General features: G+C 40.7%; 1 protein-coding gene across 1 annotated transcript; it reads right to left on the reverse strand.

The window, feature by feature from the left end:
- Window positions 1-401: 401 nt before the first annotated feature.
- Window positions 402-20,461, reverse strand: LOC137333321 (borealin-2-like). The gene is made up of 10 exons (XM_067997478.1): window positions 20,320-20,461; window positions 17,852-17,980; window positions 17,722-17,762; window positions 16,434-16,494; window positions 16,265-16,359; window positions 14,979-15,043; window positions 14,785-14,862; window positions 13,858-13,951; window positions 3,925-4,011; window positions 402-1,488 (listed from the first exon to the last, which is right to left on the reverse strand). Exons 1-10 carry the CDS (start codon window positions 20,450-20,452, stop codon window positions 1,426-1,428), a joined length of 846 nt encoding a protein of 281 aa, XP_067853579.1. The 5' UTR covers window positions 20,453-20,461; the 3' UTR covers window positions 402-1,425.
- Between the last annotated feature and the right edge of the window lie 2,240 nt (window positions 20,462-22,701).

The raw sequence follows: 22,701 nt of genomic DNA on the forward strand, positions 1-22,701 counted from the left end.
AAGGATCAGAGCTTGGGCCTCAGTTGTTTACAATCAAAAGTAAGCTGCAAGGAGGAAGCAAAGAGGCTGTATAGGGATAGACAGATTAAGTAAGTGGGCAAGGTGGCGGCAGATGGAGTATAATATGAAATGTGAAATTATCCACTTTGGTAGGAACAGAAAAGCAGAATATTTTTTAAAGGTTGAGACTACTTTCTCTGCCGCATACGTTTGATCACGTACTAAGTCCTATTCGCCCATTCTTAAGCTAGTAGGTTCGCTCGTGGAGTATTGCTGACCACAAGTCAGACATTATGCTATGGAACATATATAAGGGCCATTATTTATAATAACATTTAATTTACCACATTAATGGAATGTTTACCCATTGTGATTTTGAGATCTCCAAAGGAAGATGCTGGAGATGTTTTTGGAAGTAGGGCAGAAGTGTGTAGAATGTTGGGTTGGGAAGGGGGGGGTGGTGGAGAAAGGAGAGGGAGGTGGCAGTGGAACAGCAAAAGGGGTGGATGATGAAGTTTCATTGTATTGTGCGGGTGGTACAAAGGTGTAAGGGAAGTAGATAGCATTTTGTTGTATAAAATAGTTTGGTGGGGGTGGGAAAGAAGGGGTGGTGGTGAGAAACAGGGTGGTGGGACAGGAAATTCCAGGGTCTGAGGATGATGCAGAGATAGTATTGAATCAGGTTTACTTTTGCTCTTGTTGACTATCTTATAGCTCTAAGAGATCCACATTGAGATGGCTTGTTGGGTAACCAGAAATACTAGAGGACTGTGTTGCTTTGATAGATGAATTCAAATTCTCAGGTTCTGAAATGGCAATGTAATTCAGCATCCTATTTGCTTTGTTTCTTACCTTGCCTAAATAGTTGACCTCCAATCCAGCTTCCACCACACCCACCAGTACTAAGACTGCATTAGACCAACTCACAAACATTCTCCATCTGTCTGAACATTGCTCTCCATGGGACTGTGGGCACAATATTTGTGCAAACAAGAAAATGCCAAACAAAAAGGTAGGGTAAAGAAAGTCATCTTTGATCTTTCCAAATTTTGGCCAATTCCTGCCTCCTACCTCCAAGGACAGAAATGGGTCCAGCCCAAAGTACAGGGGTAGATGGCTGCAAATCTTGGGTTATTTACATTTTAAAGTAATTTTATTTGTGACACTTGCTCAAATTCCTTCCAGTGAAGGATGCACTGGTTTTAAACCTCCAAATTGAGTTGACATTTCATCAAGCCAGTTTTCCAATAGATGAACAATTATGCAAACTTGTAGTCAAAAGATTATATACACTTTAAAAGTTTAAATGGGTTTAATAGTAAAGTGCCCTGAATTCAGAACAGATGAGTAAGAAAAACTTTAATGGAGGAATATAAATTCTAAAAAAAAAGCTTTTAAAATCAAAAATATGACCACAGAAATTCTTCATATGCTGTTGGCATGTATTGAACGATCTTGGGCCTTTTCACACAAGGCTGTTAATCGAGTCTAGAGAGGAGAGAGAAAAAAAAAGTTAGAAGAAAGCTCAACTCCATCAGGTTTCCTTTCATGTTTACATTGAACATTAGGGGGGGAAAAAAGGCCCATCAAGACCCTTGAAACTCCTAGAATTTTACTTAGCAATGTAATTGGGGGACTAGGCCTGCATCTACATTTATCTAAATTAAATGCCAATGTTACACATGTGGCTAGGGCTAATGCTAAGCAAGTGTATACTTTGCTGGCTTCTGAACTGAAGACTGTGAGCATGAAAGAGACCTGGGTGTGTTATAGTGAATGAATTGAAAGAGACCTGGGTGTTACAGTACACAAGTCTCTAGGTTCATGTGGCTAATTCATGCCGTGAGGCTGTAATGAAAGCAAATATAGTAGGGAGTACAGTTAGGACAATGCAATAGAAAACAAAAAGCACCATAGTGTCCTTGTACAAGACCTTGGTTGGGCATCATCTAAAATAGTGTCCAGTTTTTGTCACTTGACTGGGAGATAGAGGTCCTGGAAAAAGGCTTAGAGGGCTACTCTATTTTAGATTAAAAACCCTTAATCACCACAATAGGCTGAGAGAGCTGGGTCTTTTCACTGAAAGCATAGACCCAAGTATTTAAAATGAAGAGACCAGACTGCCTGTGTGGATAGATTATTTGAATTAGATAGGTTACGACATGAGGACATGTACAAGTTATGCAAGCATAGCACTAGGTTAGGGTGTCAGAAGGTTTTTCTTTTCAGAGGGTGATAAACCTTTGTAAATAAGTTGCCATCTTGTGCAATGCATACAGATTTGCTGCAAACATTTAAAAGGCAGCTGATAGTTATGGACAAAAGTAAATTGGGTGATGTACCTCATGGTCACTTATCTCCTGGAACTCGTTTTTGAGTGCCTTCAGGAGAGAAATTTCCCAGACTTTATTTTTTTGCCTCTCCCAGGAGATCATATGGCTTCTTGTGAATAGGGAGCATTAAAAAAAAGTCATGATTCTTAGTTGCAACATAACTGAATAGGACAGACCTGATGGACCAGCTGGTCCTCTTCTGTCCATTTTAATGTGTTCACACATCCTATGATGCTTTGACTCTATGAGCTTACCTAAGGATTATTCCAGACATTGATCACAAAAAAAAACTTTAACCCATTTCAAATTTGTCCCCTTAATGGTCCTTGGCTCCTCCCATCTCCAGCCCTGAAACCCTCAGAATTGTGCCTCTGATTCCAGCCTCTTGTACATCCCACCCCTCCCTTTGCCCCCTCTTGTACACCCTGTCCCTCCATTGGTAGTCATGCCTTCAGCTGTCTAGCCCCTAAGGACTAGAATTCCATCCCGACTCAACTGCCCTCTCCTCAAAAACTAATCTTAGACCAACCTTTAGTCACCCCTAATATTTCCTTCTGTGGCTCGGTGTCGATTTCTGTCTGATTACAAATACAAAAGGCACTATATAAATTATTTTAGTTTGAATATAATGAACTTACTTTATCTTTAAATTTATCTTTGCAGGCAATAAAAAGGGTAGTCAGGGCTTTCTCTCTTGTTTTCTCCCCCAAAGGGAAAAAGGAACATTTCAGATAAAAATAATACAAGACATCAGATTCACCCCTTACAAAGCTCAAATCAAGTTAGGATTAAATTGGCATTAGCCCTCCTTAACTAGTGGCTCTTTACACCTGAGCAATTCATTGGGCCCTGCGGAGGCATAAATACTGGGGGGAGGGGGAAGAAAACCCACAATCAAGCCTAATCCAAACCTTCAACATGGTTTAGCAGATAGAAATCATGAACTCTTTCACTCCTACCTGCCAAACCAGGGACAAAGGTCATCCCCAATATAAATTCATGTGATCAGTTAAAAATCAGATCCTAATCTGTATGTCTTGATGGATTTACCCATTAAGTCAAATTCAGGTAGGCCCTACAAGTTAGTTTTTGAAGCAGCCTAGCTTCAGTCAGATCCTTTTTCCAAAGTAATCCCTCTTGTCCATTCCATTTCCAATATGCTCTCAGCTCTCCTTCCTGTGACCAGTATCTCCCTTCTTGCTAAATATGTAGCACAGGCCAGTATTTATGGACTTGGGGTAACAGAGTAGGAAAGGTCACCAGTGACAATGTCAGATGGGATGAAACGTGAATTATGTTGTATGACTAATCAGACTGCACCCTTGGCCATTGTAGGCTGTAGACTCACTGCAGGTCGACTGCTCTTAAGAACTTAAGTGAAAGACTGAACTCATCACTTTAATGGCTGGTGAAAGTAATATTTAGGTCAGAACAGGTCATCTGCTTCCTCCTTGGTTTGAAATGGTGCACACAAGTAGATATTAAAAAAGGATCTTGAAAAAAACCTTTCCAGTGCCATTGGCTAGGTATTCACCTTCATAATTCACAAAACAACTCACAGATACAAGAGGTAAGGAAGAAAGAGGCTTACCACTAGCAACTGAATACCCTGAAGAGCATGTGGATCAAGTGACTGCACATCTATATTGTTTACTTCATCACCAACTGCACTGATTACCTAAGTAGCAAACATTACAGGATGTGATAACAGGACACTTAGAAAATAGCAACAAGATTGGACAAAGTCAACATGGATTTATGAAAGGGAAATCATGTTTGACAGACCTACTGGAGTTTTTTTTTGAGGATGTAACTAGTAGAATAGATAAGGGAGAACCAGTGGATGTGGTTTATTTGGATTTTCAGAAGGCCTTTGATAAAGTGCCACATAAGAGGTTAGTGTGCAAAATTAAAGCACAAGGGATTGGTGGTAATATACTGGCATGAATTGAAAATTGGTTAACAGACAGGAAACAGAGTAGGAATAAATGGGTCTTTTTTGGGGTGGCAGACAGTGACTAGTGAGGTACCGCAGGGATCAGTGCTTGGGCCCCAGCTATTTACAATGTATATCAATGATTTGGATGAGGGAACAAAATGTAATATTTCCAAGTTTGCTGATGACACAAAATTAGGTGGGATCATGAGTTGTGAGGAGGATGCAAAGAGGCTTCAAGGTGATTTAGACAAGTTGAGTGAGAGGGCAAATACATGGCAGATGTGGATAAATGTGAAGTTACCCACTTCGGAAGGAAAAACAGAAAGGCAGAGTATTATTTAAATGGTGATAGATTGGGGAATGTCGACGTACAAAGGGACCTGGGTGTCCTTGTACACCAGTCACTGAAAGCAAACATGCAGGTGCAGCAAGCAGTTAGGAACGCAAATGGTATGCTGGCCTTCCTTGCATGAGGATTTGAGTATAGGAGCAAGGATGTCTTACTGCAGTTATACAGGGCCTTGGTGAGACCACACCTGGAGTATTGTGTGCAGTTTTGGTCTCCTTACCCAAGAAAGGATATACTTGCCATAGAGGGAGTGCAGCAAAAGTTCACAAGACTGATTCCTGGGATGGCAGGGCCGTTGTATGAGGAGAAATTGAGTCGACTCAGCTTGCATTCACTCTAGTTTAGAAGAGAGGGGATCTCATTGAAACATATAAAATTCTGACAGGGCTAGACAGACTGAATGCAGGGAGGATGTTTCCCCTGGCTGGGGGGGGGGGGTCCAGAACGAGGGGTCAGTATCAGGATACGGGGTAGGACATTTAGGACTGAGATGAGGAGAAATTTCTTCAGAGGGTGGTGAACCTGTGGAATTCTCTACCTCAGAAGGCTGTGGAGGCCATGTCACTGAATACATGTAAGGAGCTAGATAGATTTCACGACACAAAAAGGCATCAAGGGGTATGGGGAGAGAGTGGGAACATGGTATTGAGATAGAGGATCAGCCATGATCGTATTGAATGGTAGAGCAGTCTCGAAGGGCCGAATGGCCTACTCCTGCTCCTATTTTCTATGTTTCTATTAAAACATCACACAACTGATAGCAAATCCCATTTTGAACAGCCAGAATAATTAAATAGAACTTTAGCAACTGCCTTACAAACATGGAGTGAATTTACAGAATAGGACTCAAATGGTCACAGAACAGATCACTATCTACATCCCTCAAAAAAGGATGAGGGCTATGGCATTGCCACTAAAGCAAGATGGAGATGAAAGTGGGTAAATGTCAAATTAGATGGGCAAATGGCTAATACATGCATCCATATAGATTGTAGAGTACCATTGCTGGGAGCATGTAAAAAAAAAGGAATGTTTGATAAAAGGTCAGGTTATGTTAATGACACGTGTCCCAGTAACAGAGTTTTTCAGTAGGTTACTCCCTCCTTCATGTGCCCAGTGCAAAAGACTACATTCTTAAGAATAGGAAGTGAGTCTCAAAGCTGAGCACCCGAGTGAAGAGCAAAGGGATGGTTTTGAATGGGAATTCAGTGGTGAGTATTCTTTAGATTTAGTTCATAAGTTTATAGATTTCTGATAATGGAAAGAGACCAGAAGGAACTAACTGGTTTAAACTGGCATTGAGTACTGCCTGCTAGGTATATGTTGTATCATTTCAGCTAAACCAGATGAGAAGCAAATAGAGCTCAGGTACTTTGCAAAGCTTTAAGAATATGTAAAACAAATTGGTAAGTCACTCCAGCTGTGAGCACCCAAGTGGGGGATCAGGAGTTGCACTGACAACATAGTGCACTGACAATGCTAGAATCAATTATTAAGGAAGTAGTAGCAGGACATTTAGAAACTCAAAATAAAATCAAGGAGCGTCAACATGGTTTTATGAAAGGGAAATATTGTTTGACAAATTTATTAGAGTTCCTTGAGGAAGTAACGAGCAGGGTGGATAAAGGGGAACCAGTAGATGTAGTGCATTTGGATTTCCAAAAGGCATTCGATAAGGTGCCACATAAAAGGTTGTTACACAAGGCAAGAGCTCATGGTGTTGGGGGTAATATACTGGCATGGATAGAGGATTGGCTGACTAACAGGAAGTCAGGATAAAGGGGTCATTTTCAGGATGGCAACCTGTAACTAGTGGGGTCCCGCAGGGATTAGTGCAGGGGCCTCAACTATTTACAATCTATATCAATGACTTGGATGAAGGAAGCGAGTGTATTGTGGCCAAATTTGCTGATGATACAAAGATAGGTGGAAAAGTAAGTTTGAGGAGGACAAAGTGTCTGCAAAAGGATATAGAGCAGGTTAAGTGAGTGGGCAAGAAGATGGCAGATTGAGTATAATGTGGGGAAAATGTGAAGTCACCCACTTTGGTAGGATGAATTAAAAAAAACAAATTATATAAATGGAGAAAGACTACACAATGCTGCGGTAGAGGGATTTGGGTGTCCTTGTACATGAAACACAAAACGTTAGCACACAGATGCACCAGGTAATTGGGAAGGCAAATGAATATTGGCCTTTATTTCAAGGGGAAATGGAATATAAAAGCAGGGAAGTCTTGCTACAACTGTACAGGGTGCTGGTGAGACCACACCTAGAGTACTGGATACAGTTTTGGTCCCCTTATTTAAGGAAGGATCAACTTTTATTGGAGACAATTCAGAGAAGGTTCACTAGGTTGATTCCAGGCATGGAAAAGTTTTCTGATGAGGAAAGATTGAGCAGGTTGGGCCTATACTCACTGGAGTTTAGAAGAATGAGGAGATCTTATTGAAACATAAGATTGTGAGGGGACTTGACAGGGTAAATGTTGAAAGGACGTTTCCTCTCATAGGGGAATCTAGAACTAGGGGGCATAGTCTCAGAATAAGGGGTCGCCCATTTAAGACAGAGATGAGGAGAAATTTCTTCTGAGGTTTGTGAACCTTTGGAATTTTTTGCTCCCAAAGAGTGGTGCAGGCTGAGTCACTGAATATATTCAAGGCTGAGTTAGACAAATTTTTGATCAGCAAGGGAGTCAAAGGATATGGGGAACAGGCAGGAAAGTGGAGTTGAGGCCAGAATCAGATCAGCCATGATCTCATTGAATGGTGGAGCAGGCTCGAAGGGCCAAATGGCCTACTCCTGCTCCTATCTCATGTTCTTATGTTCTTATGACAATAGGCATTTAGCTGAACTTGGTTGAATGGTGAGCAAGATAAAGTGAAAACTAGAAGGCGTAAAACGATTAACCCAGCATCAAAGCTGAAGGTCAGGCTAGGGTGTGTGGCTCAACTAAGAGTTCTATATACAAATGCACAGAGTATAAGGAACAAATTAAATGAACTACAGGTTCAAATTCAAATTGGAGGGTATGACATGATAGCTATTACTGAGACATGGCTGCAGGATGGTCAGGATTGGGAACTAATTATACCAGGTTAATTTACAAGGTGAATTTAAGGAGTTAGGAGATAAATTATAAAGCAGGACTTCAAAGGTAGTGATCTCAGGATCACTACCAGTGCCACGTGCTAGTGAGAATAGACAGGATGAATGCGTTGCTGCAGGGATGGTGTAGGAGGGAGGGATTTAGATTTCTGGGACATTGGGACCGATTCTGGGGAAGGTGGGACCTGTACAAGCGGGACGGGTTACACCCGAGCAGGACCAGGACCAATGTCCTCGCGAGGGTGTTTGCTAGTGCTGTTGGGGAAGGTTTAAACTAGAGCGGCAGGGGGATGGGAACCTGAACGGGGAGTCAGAAGGGAATAAAGTTGAGAGCAGCAAGAGAGGGGAAGACCCAGGGGAAATCTACAATACAAATAGTACAAACAGTTGTTCAAGAACAAGTGAAAGGGAAAAGCGTAGAGCAGCGGAAAGAAAGTGTACTTTAGGCACGACAGATAAAATAAAAACTAGAAGGCGTAAGGCGATTAACCCAGCATCAAAGCTGAAGGTCAGGCTAGGGTGTGTGGCCCAACTAAGAGTTCTATATACAAATGCACGGAGTATAAGGAATAAATTAAATGAACTACAGGTTCAAATTCAAATTGGAGGGTATGACATGATAGCTATTACTGAGACTTGGCTGCAGGATGGTCAGGATTGGGAACTAATTATACCAGGTTAATTTACAAGGTGAATTTAAGGAGTTAGGAGATAAATTATAAAGCAGGACTTCAAAGGTAGTGATCTCAGGATCACTACCAGTGCCACGTGCTAGTGAGAATAGACAGGATGAATGCGTTGCTGCAGGGATGGTGTAGGAGGGAGGGATTTAGATTTCTGGGACATTGGGACCGATTCTGGGGAAGGTGGGACCTGTACAAGCGGGACGGGTTACACCCGAGCAGGACCAGGACCAATGTCCTCGCGAGGGTGTTTGCTAGTGCTGTTGGGGAAGGTTTAAACTAGAGCGGCAGGGGGATGGGAACCTGAACGGGGAGTCAGAAGGGAATAAAGTTGAGAGCAGCAAGAGAGGGGAAGACCCAGGGGAAATCTACAATACAAATAGTACAAACAGTTGTTCAAGAACAAGTGAAAGGGAAAAGCGTAGAGCAGCGGAAAGAAAGTGTACTTTAGGCACGACAGATAAAATAAAAACTAGAAGGCGTAAGGCGATTAACCCAGCATCAAAGCTGAAGGTCAGGCTAGGGTGTGTGGCCCAACTAAGAGTTCTATATACAAATGCACGGAGTATAAGGAATAAATTAAATGAACTACAGGTTCAAATTCAAATTGGAGGGTATGACATGATAGCTATTACTGAGACTTGGCTGCAGGATGGTCAGGATTGGGAACTAATTATACCAGGTTATAAGGTCTACAGGAGAGATAGGGAAAATGGAAGAGGGGAAGAAGTAGCCTTATTGATTAGAGATGAAATCACTTCAATGATAAAGGAGGATATAATGAGGGGTAAGCAGCCAACAGAGATCTTATGAGTTGAATTGAGAAATAGGAAAGGATCTAAGACTACAGTGGGAGTTGTGTATAGGACCCCTGGCAGCAGCTCTGAAGTGCTAGATTGTATAAATGCAGAGATTAGACAAGCGTGTAACAAAGGCATAGTGGTCTTAATGGGGGACTTTAACCGTCACATAGATTGGGAAAAGCAGACTAGCAACTGTCAGAAAGGTAGTGAATTTCTTGAAGGTGTCCGGGATAGTTTTCTACAGCAGTATGTCCTAGAGGCAACAAGGGGGCAAGCCATATTAGATTTAGTAATGAGTAATGAACCAGATTTGGTTAACAGCTTAAATGTGCGTGAACATCTATCCATTAGTGATCATAACATGATTGAGTTCAACGTAATGTTTGAAAGGGAAAAAAGTGAATCAGCTGCTAAGATTCTAGACTTGGGCAAGGCCGACTTCAATGAGATGAGACAGAGACTGTCCACAGTAAACTGGGCAAATCTGTTAATGGGTAAAACAACTGATGATCAGTGAGAAATGTTTAAAGAAACATTTAATGTGATACAGAATCAGTTTAAACCCAAGGGGCAAGAACTCTACTTGCCAAAAAAAGTCATGGACAACTAAAGAGGTAAGGGACAGTATAAGATATAAGGAAAGGGCATACAAAAAGGCAAAAAATGGCACAGATCCTGGCGAATGGGAAAGATACAAAGATCAACAAAGGGTCAATAAACAGATAGTAAGAGCTACAAAAAGAGAATATGAAAAGAAACTTGCAAGGGATATCAAAACCAATACAAAGAACTTTTAGAGTTATATTAGGAAAAAAGAGGGTGGTCAGGAGCAGTGTTGGCCCCTTAAAAACTGAAAGTAGATGTTGTCTTTGACAATGCGGAAATGGCAGACATGTTGAACAATTACTTTGCGTCAGTATTTACTGTAGAAAAAAAGAGGATAGCATGCCAGAAATCCCAAGAAAACTAATAATGAATCGGGGACAGGGACTCAATAAAATTAACATAAGTAAAGCAACAGTAATGAAGAAAATAATAGCAGTAAAGAGTGACAAATACCCAGGACCAGATGGTTTCCATCCCAGGGTTTTAAAGGAAGTAGGTGAGCACATTGCAGATGCCTTAACTATAATCTTTCAAAGTTCTCTAGATTCAGGAACTGTCCCTCTAGATTGGAAAATTGCACGTGTCACTCCACTTTGTAAGAAAGGAGAGGGAGAAACCGGGGAATTATAGACCAGTTAGCCTAACATCTGTTGTGGGGAAAATGCTGGAGTCTATAATTAAGGATAGGGTGACTGAACACCTAGAGAATTTTCAGTTAATCAGAGAGAGCCAGCATGGATTTGGGAAAGGTAGGTCGTGCCTGACAAACCTGATTGAATTTTTTGAAGAGGTGACTAAAGTAGTGGACAGGAGAATGTCAATGGATGTTATTTATCAATTGTCTTCTGGAAATCCATATAAAGTCCCACATAAGAGACTGTTAGCTAAGATAGAAGCCCATGGAATTAAGGGAAAAGTACAGACTTGGTTAGGAAGTTGGCTGAGCAAAAGGCGACAGAGAGTAGGGATAATGGGAAGGTACTCACATTGGCAGGATGTGACTAGTGGAGTCCCGCAGGGATCTGTCTTGGGGCCTCAATTATTCACCATATTTATTAACGACTTAGATGAAGGCATAGAAAGTCTCATATCTAAGTTTGCCGATGACACAAAGATTGGTGGCATTGTAAGCAGTGTAGATGAAAACATAAAATTACAAAGTGATATTGATAGATTAGGTGAATGGGCAAAACTGTGGCAAATGGAATTCAATGTAGGCAAATGTGAGGTCATCCACTTTGGATCAAAAAAGGATAGAACAGGCTACTTTCTAAATGGTAAAAAGTTAAAAACAGTGGATGTCCAAAGGGACTTAGGCGTTCAGGTACATAGATCATTGCAGTATCATGAACAGATGCAGAAAATAATCAATAAGGCTAATGGAATGCTGGCCTTTATATCTAGAGGACTAGAATACAAGGGGGCAGAAGTTATGCTGCAGCTATACAAAACCCTGGTTAGACCGCACCTGGAGTATTGTGAGCAGTTTTGGGCACCGCACTTTCAGAAGGACACATTGGCCTTGGAGGAAGTGCAGCGTAGGTTTACTAGAATGATACCCGGACTTCAAGGGTTAAGTTACGAGGAGAGATGACACAAATTGGGGTTGTATTCTGTAGAGTTTAGAAGGTTTATGGGGTGATCTGATTGAAGTTTATGATATTAAAGGGGAACAGATAGGGTGGATAGAGAGAAACTATTTCCACTGGTTGGGGATTCTAGGAGTAGGGGGCAGTCTAAAAATTAGAGCCAGACCGTTCAGGAGTGAGATTAGAAAACATTTCTACACACAAAGGGTGGTAGAAGTTTGGAACTCTTCTGCAAACGGCAATTGATACTAGCTCAATTGCTAAATTTAAATCTGAGATAGCTAGCTTTTTGGCAACCAAAGGTATTAAGGGGTATGGGCCAAAGGCAGGTATATGGAGTTAGATCACAGATCAGCCATGATCTTATTAAGTGGTGGAGCGGGCACAAGGGGCTGAATGGCCTATTCCTGTTCCCATGTTCCTTCCTAAAGTGGAGTTGAGGTAAAAATCAGATTAGCTATGATCTCATTAAATGGCAGAGCAGGCTCAAGGGACCGAATGGCCTACTCCTGCTCCTGTCTCTTATGGTCTTATGGTAAGAATATGGCTGGTCTCTTACACCAAGGTCAAGCAAAAAGCACTCAACTAGTGAATGATGTAATATGGCAGGACAGGCAAGGCCAGTATCATGTGGAATTTTGATGAGTGTTTCTGGAAAACCAAGAGTGTGAGAAAACCACAAATACAAGGGGTATCTCCAGGTGGACTCACTCAAGTTCAAAGCTACTGAGCTTGAGAAACAGTTGGGGAAGAGACTGCACTACAGGAAGGATGAAGGATTCCTGAAACATATTACAGAAGGTGGTTATCCTAACTCTAGAATAGTGAGGTGGATGAGCAGCTTCTGGAAGGAAGACGAGGAGAGCATGATGTGGTAGTGTCAAGTGGTAGCTATGGGAGATTTGATTAGAGGGATAGAAAGATGTTTTTCACAAATGGTCCATTGCTTTCTAGGTCCCAGGACAAGAGAGGGTGAGCAATGTGAAGTCGTGGCTCATGTTAGAACCAATGACAATGGGAAAGATAGGATTTGGGGGGGGGAGGGGGGGGGGGGGGGCGGGAGAAAATAAAAGCGTATTACATTAAAAAGCAGATCCTCAAGGGCAATTTTAAGAATATTCCTAGGCCAGTTAGGGAGAAGCAGATTAAACATGTCAAACGTTTGGTGTAGAAGGGAGGGTTTCAGATTTCCACCACATTGGAATGAATGATGCCAGTGGGAGCTCAACAGATGGAATGAACTTCACCTAAACCAAAATATGAAGAAGGTAAAGCAGCAAGGAAAGATTTAAAACTATGCAGACAGGGCAAATATTAAGTATATGCAGGAGTGGTTAAGAATAGATACAGCAGTGTAAATAGTAAGCTCAGAGAGAAATATAGCAAAAAGATTTGTACACCAAGGCAAGAAAGAGTTAAGAAATCTTTGAGTGTATATTGACCAAATAGTGGTCAAGTTTTAAAAAAAAGAGATCTGTAGACAATTGCGAGGTTTGCAGTTGTAACACAGGGGAACTTCTGACATAAATTTGTGGTCAAAATAGAGATAGTTCTAGAATTCATCTAGGAAGGTTTCCTGAAAAAAAAAAGTTGCATATCTAATAAGGAAGGAAGAATGTAGTATGGAGGACAGAAGAGTAGGGGTTGTGAAGGTTACCCACCAGATTGGCAGGTGTGAGTAGTGTTGTGCCTCAGGTTTCTCTTCTGGTACTGCTTATTCTCAGTTTATGGAATGGATTGGGAGATAGATACAAGAGGAATGACATTAAAATTAGACAGCATGGTAAACAAAGGAAAAATGCAGGACAAGAGACAGGTTAGCAAAATAGCAGACAGATGGCATTGCAGTTCAAAGTGGAGAAACATTGAAAGGAGGTATACCCTAAATAGCAAGATTTTTTTTTTAAAAAGTGGAAGCAGAGATCTCAGGTACAGATATTTCAAAAGAAATATGAGTCATGCAAGGCAAACAGTATTTCTCGGTTTAATACACAGGGTATTGCATATAAAAACCATTAAAACAATGTTGGATTTGTAAAAGACCAATTAGGGTCACAAGGAGAAATGTTTGGAGTTCTGGGCACCCCATTATAGAAATGAAGAGCCATTTATAGCAAAGATTGACTAGGATGATACCAGGAATTAATGTTATTTTTACGAAAGGCTTTAAAGTCTGCCCTGTTCAAGTGAAAGTATAAGTTTGGGGGGGGGGGGGGGGTGGAAAAAGAGATCATAGATGTTTCAGGATTGAGATATTGCCAGATTAAATGAAAGGTTGAGTGCCATCATGGAGATTTGTCAAACAGATGATGCCCAAAAAATAAAGTGTAATTTGCTTACAAGTAGGATTTAAAAAGTCTTGCATATGTTGTTTTACACAAATCTCCATGTTTTAGATCAATCTGACCTGCATTAGAGCTTTAGCCCTCATAAGGTTGTTTACTTACCTGCCCATCTGCCAAAGGTATCTTAATAAATGGCAGTGACTTATCCACAGATGCTGGCGATAGATATGAACATTTCTGTGCTTTTTGTCCAGATCTAATAAAAATAAGCAGTTAGCTTATAGTCAATGTTGGTATCTACATTAATAGAACTTAATGCAAGTATTTTTGCACAACTGCTAAAGTTGAGACTGGTTGATAAATGTAGATCTAAACATTTCCTTAGATATTCATGTTATGTACATGTCACTTAACTGGACTAATGGTTATTTACAAAAAGGACCCAAAATAACAGTAAAATGAAGTGCATTACCCACAAAAGGATCAAAATATGTAATAAAATTAAAATAGAAGGGATGAAATTGAAATTCATATTTGTGCCACACCACCTCTAAAATGGAGGTGGGAGAAAGGAAAAGGCAGCAAGTATCTGGGTTATCTAAGTCAGGAAGGTCCCATGTTTGACCATCCCCCCCACCCCCACCTTTGTGATGAGCTAGCCAATCTCAGCAATTGACTGCAGAATCCTTGGGTAGGGGACCACGATTCCACCCCCAGTCACTATCCAGCAACACCAGCTGGAAGTACATAGGCAACGTTAGCAGAGAACACCTAGCTTAACTGTGGTGCTCCCTGCAGCAAGATGCTTGCTACATTCACCATCAAGGATTACATATTATTAAATGGGCCCTTTGGCAAGGTACTAGAGGGAGTCAATGCTTTCTGGGGCAGGTGAAGTAGAAAAAGAAAAAAAATACTACAAGCCCTTCAGTGGCCTATTCTTGCAACCAAACACCAGCGACACACCTAGAGCACATCAATTTAGGACAACAAACATGGCCATTTTTATGCTTAATGACGCCCCTTCATAAAATGTAGTTTGAAATTAGCAGCTACTAAAATATTTTTTTAAAAAGACATGGAATTTACTTTTTGTCACCAACAGAAGGCCTCTTTGGTGCAGCTCCTTGAAGAACTGAAGTCTTTTTGGTGCTCAATATTGGACTGCTGTGCATATATTTAAGAAACAAAAATAGACAATGAACAGAAGGAAGTAAAATTTGACAATTTTAATGTAAGCAAATATCAAAATATGCCACTTTTCAGTTTAAAAAAAACATTACCTTGTTAAGAGCATTTTCTTGTCACAGTTTGAGAATGAAGCAGGTTTTGGCTTAGTTTGAGGTATCTGAAATAAAGTTTGAACATTAAAAGTGCCCCTTAACATGGAAACCACTAGTAACAGTACAGCTGCATGACAAACAGTATATGGTTGTGTGGCTACACCCAGTTTATTTTCAAAGTCTGTGCTTTGAATGTATTGTTACAGTTGCTGCTTTCCTTTAGACACAAAAGCAAAATCTTTTATCTGGAGAGGTACCACTGGCACTGTTGGGCATGGAGTATGGTGTACAGTGTACAGTAGGTGCCAAGGAACACTGAGCAGCAGCTTTACTAAAGCTCACCTCCTACTGTTTGTAGAACCCGGCACCCACCAGCCTACTTTGGGAGTGGCAGTGATAAGGCAGCAAGGCACATGCTGATATACAGAACCCAAAGTTTTAGATTACAACCAGTGTGTAGTGAAAAAGTTAAGTCCTCTGCTTTCAGTCTAGAATCTGGTTTTGAGTTGCAAATTTGTTTAATTTCTGCAGTCACCATAAATTTACATTACTCCTTGCAGATGTTATTTTATTGGAGCTGCGGCCTCTGACAGTCTGCATACACTAGTCATTAGCAGACTAGACAAATGAATGAGGCCATCCCTCTTTCAGGAGGACCATGGTAGGGTTCTACATCCCAAGAAGTTAGCAAGCTCCTCCGGACAAAGACTGTTTCAAGCATTTTTTAAACTAGACTGAATTACTTGCCAGATGAGCTCCCTGCCTTTCCTTCAACAGTTTAATAGTCATAAACTGTAGGTAACAAATCCATCTTCTACTTTTGATCAATTCTAGAAAAGAAACCAGACCAAATGATGTGGGTTCTCAGGAACTTGGGCCATCAGAAAGCAGCCTGGTCTCTTGCAATTCTGTGGGGGTTTAGACTGCAATACAAAAGATACAACCAGCCATCTGGTACCTCAACAAACTGCCCATTTCTCATAAGCAACCCCACTAACTCATCAATGGGTTGCATCAAAGTCTGATCCTCTCTTCATCCTACATCCACCAGACAGGGGGCAAAGTTAAGGAACCTGGGTGGTTTCTCCCTTTCCATATTTTAGAAAAAAGGGATACCAATTGTACCACCATTCCTGCTGTTTTGGCAGAGATCAACTCAACACAGGCCAATATTTGAACTTTCTTCATTTAGATGGCTTGTATACCACAAAATATATAGTACCTCTATCTACTAAGCCAAAAGGATTCCAACCATTCTTCTAAAAAAAGTTAGCTTGTGAACTTACTTTCGGAAGAGTGTGATATTTTGCTGTAGCTGACTTAGCTTTGCGTTTTGATTCTGCAGGTTCCACTTTAGAATTCGAAGCCAAGAGAGCTTTGGCTGAAATACAAACATATATGGTCATCAACATTAAACTATCCAGAATTATTAACTGCACATATACTTTGACTTGCCTTTTGTCTTTCTCGTTTTAATAGCAAGAGTGGCTATTACCCCTTCCTCTGGATAATCAGCCTGTGAATGTGAATAAACAGTTTCCATCAGTTGCACACAATAAAACTCGAGTTGTTAGATTAGTAGAGAAACATTGCAATACGTAATGCTAAAATCTTCACACATGTCTCCCAATCTTGTTCCTGGCCGCCAATCCCCAACGTTAATTCCACCTTGGTCAAAGACACTAATAATTCACAGCTCTTCATCCCTTTTACAAATTACATTGTAGACTGTGCACACCACTTCATTTTCTGTGGTTCCATTCCTACCTGTCTCAGTCAAGTCAATACATCTGTTTCTCCTCATGCCTGCATGATCACCACCAATATACTCAATATTCCACCTCTTAAGCCACATCATACACAAATACAGGTTGACTGCCACGTGTCCACATTAGCTCCCCACCATCACTGAATGCCATATACTAATCAGACATCAACTTCCTACAGCTCAACCTTATTGAAACTAAAGGCAACCATATTGTTTCTCACCAGTACAAATATTCCTCTGGCACTGTCAACATCAGCCTGCTTCTGGCACTATCACCATCAGGCTGCCTGCTCACACTCTATTCTACTGGACCCTGGGCTGAATTTCCAACTCCATATCCAGAACATTGCCTGCTTATACCCTTACCTCATCCTCTTTGCTGCCACATTTATGCCCTTGTTACCTCAAGAATCCTTTCTTCATCCAGTCATATCATGACACTACATAAACTTTAGCTAATCTAGAACTCTGCAGCCATATCCTCTAAAAATGAAACATGTTACAGGGGGAGGTATGAGCTGGTGATCCCCCATTGATTGACTGCCAGGAGGGTGGGGTGGTCTCCACTCTGGTGTCTACATGCCACCACATTCCTGGGTCCACAGAAGCCTTCTCTGCTTTGACAGATTTTTCATGCTTTCCTCCCCCTTGGGACACACGTTTTGTTTCTCTATGACTTCTGTCATTTAATCATCTCCTGCCCTGGGTTTTTGCCCTGGTTCATGGCACTTTTCTATGGTGTAAGAGACTGGTTTTATAAACTAGCAGGTAGCAAATGTTTATAGGTACCCAGGACAAACCAATCACCTGAACTGACAGTAAATTCTTGTTTAGGATTACAGCATTGGCATTTTTACATTTTACACAAAATAACCCAGAACTTAATGAAATGGGAAGTGAATGGTGTTCAAGAGGACTAAACTACAAGTAACCCAGTTCTATGGAGCCAAATTCAAACAACAAAAAACTACTCACCATCACAGCAGCAGCTGCAACTTGATCAGTTCCTCCTGTAACTACACAAGGCATGAAGTTGAGATGTTAAGTGAAATGCAGATGTGTTACAAAATCTTCCATTCCAAATACAAAGGGGAGAAAAATTTACCAAGGAAGTCTTTTAGCTTCATTCGTTTGATTGCTGCCGGCATCTTTAACAGGTGAACAGCCAAAACACTATCAACCATGTCTATTAGTTTTCCAAAAGCTTGTTCCATTTCCCTTATTTTCTCATTTGCTGCAAATGAGGGGGGAAAAAAAAGTTTAGTTGTGCCCCAAGAGTTCAAAAACAATTATGAAAGCTCAACATAATCTGAATACACTATTAAAATGCTCAATTAATAAATGCAGTGAGTTATTAAGTCATACAGATCAAAAAAAAGTCCCACTGCTTATCCCTAATTTGCACTTATTTAGCTGATCCCATTGATACAGCTGCTGTGATGGGGGCAAGGAGTGGCTTAAAAAAAGCAAGTGAAAGTCCTTGCGCAAAAGTAAACATTGATCCCGTAGAGGCTGAGACAGGAGAAATCAAGAAATGGCCGATGCATTAAACAAATATTTTGTATCTGTGTTCACTGTAGAAGACACAGAAAGCATACCAAAAATAATGGGGAACCAAGGGGTAAATGAGTGAGGAGCTTAAAACAATTAATATCACTAACAAAATAGTGCTGGACAAACTAATGGGACTAAAAGCCAACAAATCCCCTGGACTTAATGGCCTATATCCTAGGGTTCTAAAAGTGGTAGCTGCAGAGATAACAGATGCATTGGTTAGGATCTTCCAAAATTTTCTAGATTCTGGAAGGTCGCAAATGTTATCCCGCTATTCAAGAAGGGAGGGAGGGAGAGAGAAAACAGGGAACTATAGGCCAGTTAGCCTGACATCGGTAGTCAGGAAAATGCTGCAATCCACTATTAAGGACATAGTAACAGGGCACTCAGAAAATCATTTGATGATTAGGCAGAGTCAACATAGTTTTGTGAAAGGGAAATAATGTTTGACAAATTTATTAGAGTTTTTTTGAGGATGTAACTAGCAGGGTAGATAAGGGGGAACCAGTGGATGTAGTATATTTGGATTTTCAAAAGGCATTCAATAAGGTAGTTATACAAGGTAAGGGCTCATGGGATTGGGGGCAATATATTAGCATGGATAGAGGATTGGTTAAAAGGACAATAAACAGAGAGTAGGAATAAACAGGGCATTCTCAGGTTGGCAAGCTGTAACTAGTGGAGTGCCACAAGGATTGGTGCTTGGGCCTCAGCTATTAACAATCTATATCAATGACTTAGATGAAGGGACCGAGTGTAATGTATCCAAGTTTGCTGAGGATAGAAAGCTAGTTGGGAAAGTAAACAGTGAGGAGGACACAGAGTCTGCAAAGGGATATAAACAGATTAAATGAGTGGGCAAGAAGGTGGCAGATGGAGTGTAACGTGGAATGTGAGGTTATTCACTTTGGTAAGAAGAATAGAATATTTTTTAAAATGGCGAGAAACTATTAAATGCTGGTGTTCAGAGAGACTGGCGTGTCCTCGTACAAGAAATGCAAAAAGTTAGTATGCAGGTACAGCAAGCAATTAGGAAAACAAATGGCATGTTGGCCCTTATTGCAAGGGGGTTGGAGTACAAGAGTAAGGAAGTCTTACTACAATTGTACAGGGCTTTAGTGAGACCTCACCAGGAATACTGTGTATAGTTTTGGTCTCCTTATCTAAGAAAGGATATACTTGCCTTGGAGACAGCATAACAAAAGTTCACTAGATTGATTCCTGGGATGAGAGGGTTGTCCTATGAAGAGAGGTTGAGAAGAATGAGCCTATACTCTCCAGAGTTTAGAAGAACAAGAGGTGATCTCATTGAAACATAAGATTCTAAGGGGGCTTGACAGGGTAGATGCTGAGAGATCATTTCCCCTGACTAGAGAGTCTAGAATTAGGGGCACAGTCACAGGATAAGGGGTCAGCCATTCAAGATTGGGATGAGAAGGAATTTCTTCGCACAGAGGGCTGTGAATCTTTGGAATTCTCTACCCGAGAGGGCTGTGGATACTGAGTCATTGAGTATATTCAAGGCTGAGAGAGAGAGAGAGAGAGACAGATTTTTGGACTTTTGGGGAATCAAGGGATATGAGGATCAGGCAGGGAAGTGGAATTGAGGTCAAAGATCAACCATGACCTGATTGAATGGTCAAATCCTATTTCTTATGTTCTTGCTCTCAACTACCAGTCATCCCTGCCAGAAAGTGTTTGTGACGGGGCTAAGCTATCTTTCTTATACCCTCACATGAAGAGGGAACTGAGGGCTATTAGCAATGACACCTCGATACAAATTTGAGGGAAAAAAAATGAAAGTGAAAAAATTACACTTTTAATTCAGTTAATTTGCCACTCCAGAATTTGGAATATTTATAAACATATAGTAGGTAAAGTAAAATTTAATAAAAGCAGCGCAAGATACAGAAGGAGGTAGTTGGGGGGGAGGGGGGGGGGAAGGAAAGAGGAAAAAGTAAATAAACGTGCAATAACAAGCTTCAGTGTAGATTATTCTTCCACGAGAACTGAACTTACTTTTTGCGTCAAAATATTTCATAAATAATTGTATTTTCTCATCTTTCGCCTCCTGCGAGAGAACCCGTTGCACCGAGTCCACATTATCCCAATAGGGAGTGTTCCATTTATTATCTCTGATCCCTGACACCATAATCAGCACCTCTCGAAACTGAGCGAAAGTAACCCAGGGGCTGCCGGTTACATCTTTATTTAATATTCTTCCTACGTGTACTGGCTGGGAATAATTGTCTAATTGACGTTATTCTATTTAATCCACTAAATGCGAAATGGCCATTGGAATTTATTTTAATTGAAATAATGTTATATAACTAGAGGCTGCGCTGTGTTTGTAAGATTACAGTTTAATACACTGGGTTGTAAAGAGAGCTACTTTTTTTGTTTTACGTCTTAGGGCCGTGTAACTCGTGCAATTGCACGGGATCCTGGGCGGTTCCAGTAATCTATGACTCTATAAGTTAAGGATTTCAGATCCTCCTGGTCTGAGGTAATCACAGATATACTTGTGGAATCGATCATTTGGAACCATTATCGATTTATGAATGGACTTTGTTGTTAAACACACGTGTAGAAATTCTTCCTACCACTTGATTTTCGCCGAAGACCCAATTCCAAATCCCTGTGACCGGTCATTTCCATACTGGAGACTCCTCCAGCAATGCAATAAATGGCAGTGTTGTCTAATATGTTAACCGCCAGCCACTTGTGGCTAATTGGGAATCCAGATGAGGTTAATTGCATTTTTGAATAGTCAATAAAAATGAGTAATAGACACTAGCGTTGGCCATGTGATTTCAATACTCATATTCGCAAGGCATATATATATATACACACACATATGTACTTCCAACCTTTTTGTGCATTTGTTGGTAAAATGGTAAGACTAAAAGCATAGACTGCAAGTGTTTTTTGATCGTTGTGTGTGCTTTACTTCCTTGGTTATTTGGTGAAATGGTGTGTAACATAAGTAAAAACTCCAGACTTCAGCACCAGCAACATTGGGCCAGAAATCGCTCCCGAAATAACAGTGGACCTTAACAGCTCTCTCAGTATTTAGTGGCAAATTAAAGGAGAAAGGTCCCGCATTTGCACATTTGCAGTAAAACGCAGAAATCGTGAACTTGCTCCTAGTGGTTCATCAGCAACATGACAGCTTTGAATTAAAGGGATATCGCACGCTGCAACCAGAGAAATCATTGAAAAAGTGTAAACTTGCATACCTGCCCAACTGGAAAGTAACTAATTATGCCACCAAACTGGTACAATTAAAAATAAATTAAGTCTTAAAAGCACGGCTAATGACTGCCAAACAACTAAAAATTAACTTTTAAAAATGTGGTGTCGCATATAAATCCTTATTTTAATAGTTTTTGGTCATTTAAAAAAAAATTTCCCTTCTATCTCTTTAACTTAACTCAATTATTTCTTTGACCTTTTTATTAAAAAAAATAATTTTTAAATTTACAATGACATCCAGAATATTAGCTTTAAATGAATGAAGTCACCTTGCCTCCTTGAATCTGTGGGCATGACTTCTCTTCCTGACAGATTTTGTGGGCGTGTTTTCTCCTCACAGATGTTTCCAGCTGTGCAGCCACTCACGCTGCACAGTAGTTGGGTTGACAGCGCACATTTTGTTTAAAGTTTAAATTCAAGCAATTGGACGGCACAGAACATGTTACAGGGGGAGGCCGGAGAGTCCAGAACTAGGGGGCATAGTCTCAGGATAAGGGTTCAGCCATTTAGGACTGAGATGAGGAGAAATTTGTTCACTCAGAGAGTTGTGAATCTTTGGAATTCTCTACCTCAGAGGGCTGTGGATTCTCAGTCGTTGAGTATATTCAAGGCTGAAATAGACAGATTTTTGGACACTAAGGGAATCAAGGGATATGGAGATAGGGCAGGAAAGTGGTGTTGAGGTCGAAGATCAGTCATGATCTTATTGAATGTCGGAGCAGGCTCGAGGGGCCGTGTGGACTGCTCCTATTTCTTATGAAGTACTAAAGTGAAGCAGCTAGTATCATCGTTTTTTTTAAAATATACAATTCATTACTTTTTGTAGAAAATAGACAGTAAATATACTGCATAATAAATGTGAAATAAAAATAGGTGACTACTATTTGTTGTTTGTACAGTCATGGCTTCTGCTTAGTGGCACTTTATTTTTAAATAGTGCTGATGACTGTTGCTTGCTGACTATAGAAGTAGCCGTGGGCACCACCTCCCCTCCTCATTTTATGGGTTGTGGGAACCTAAAGACCAGAAATGTATTTTTACGTTTGATTTGTTACTGCGACAATGTTGCCTGTTCTGTGTGGAAGAGGATCTCACCGTGTGCTATGTCCATTTTCTAGAGTTGCCAAGCAAAACCAAGCAAGGGGA

The sequence above is a fragment of the Heptranchias perlo genome, chromosome 16 (genome assembly GCF_035084215.1).
Source record: "Heptranchias perlo isolate sHepPer1 chromosome 16, sHepPer1.hap1, whole genome shotgun sequence".
NCBI lineage: Eukaryota > Metazoa > Chordata > Chondrichthyes > Hexanchiformes > Hexanchidae > Heptranchias > Heptranchias perlo.

What these genes read in the sequence shown, in the direction of transcription:
- LOC137333321 (XM_067997478.1), bottom strand. Translation starts at nt 20,452, where the DNA reads ATGGTGTCAGGGATCAGAGATAATAAATGGAACACTCCCTATTGGGAT. An exon ending in GAAGCTAAAAGACTTCCTTG is followed by an intron (nt 17,763 to 17,851) that starts GTAAATTTTTCT and finishes TGCCTTGTGTAG; the next exon opens with TTACAGGAGGAACTGATCAA. An exon ending in AGGGTATTCAGTTGCTAGTG is followed by an intron (nt 1,489 to 3,924) that starts GTAAGCCTCTTT and finishes TCTCCTCTCTAG; the next exon opens with ACTCGATTAACAGCCTTGTG.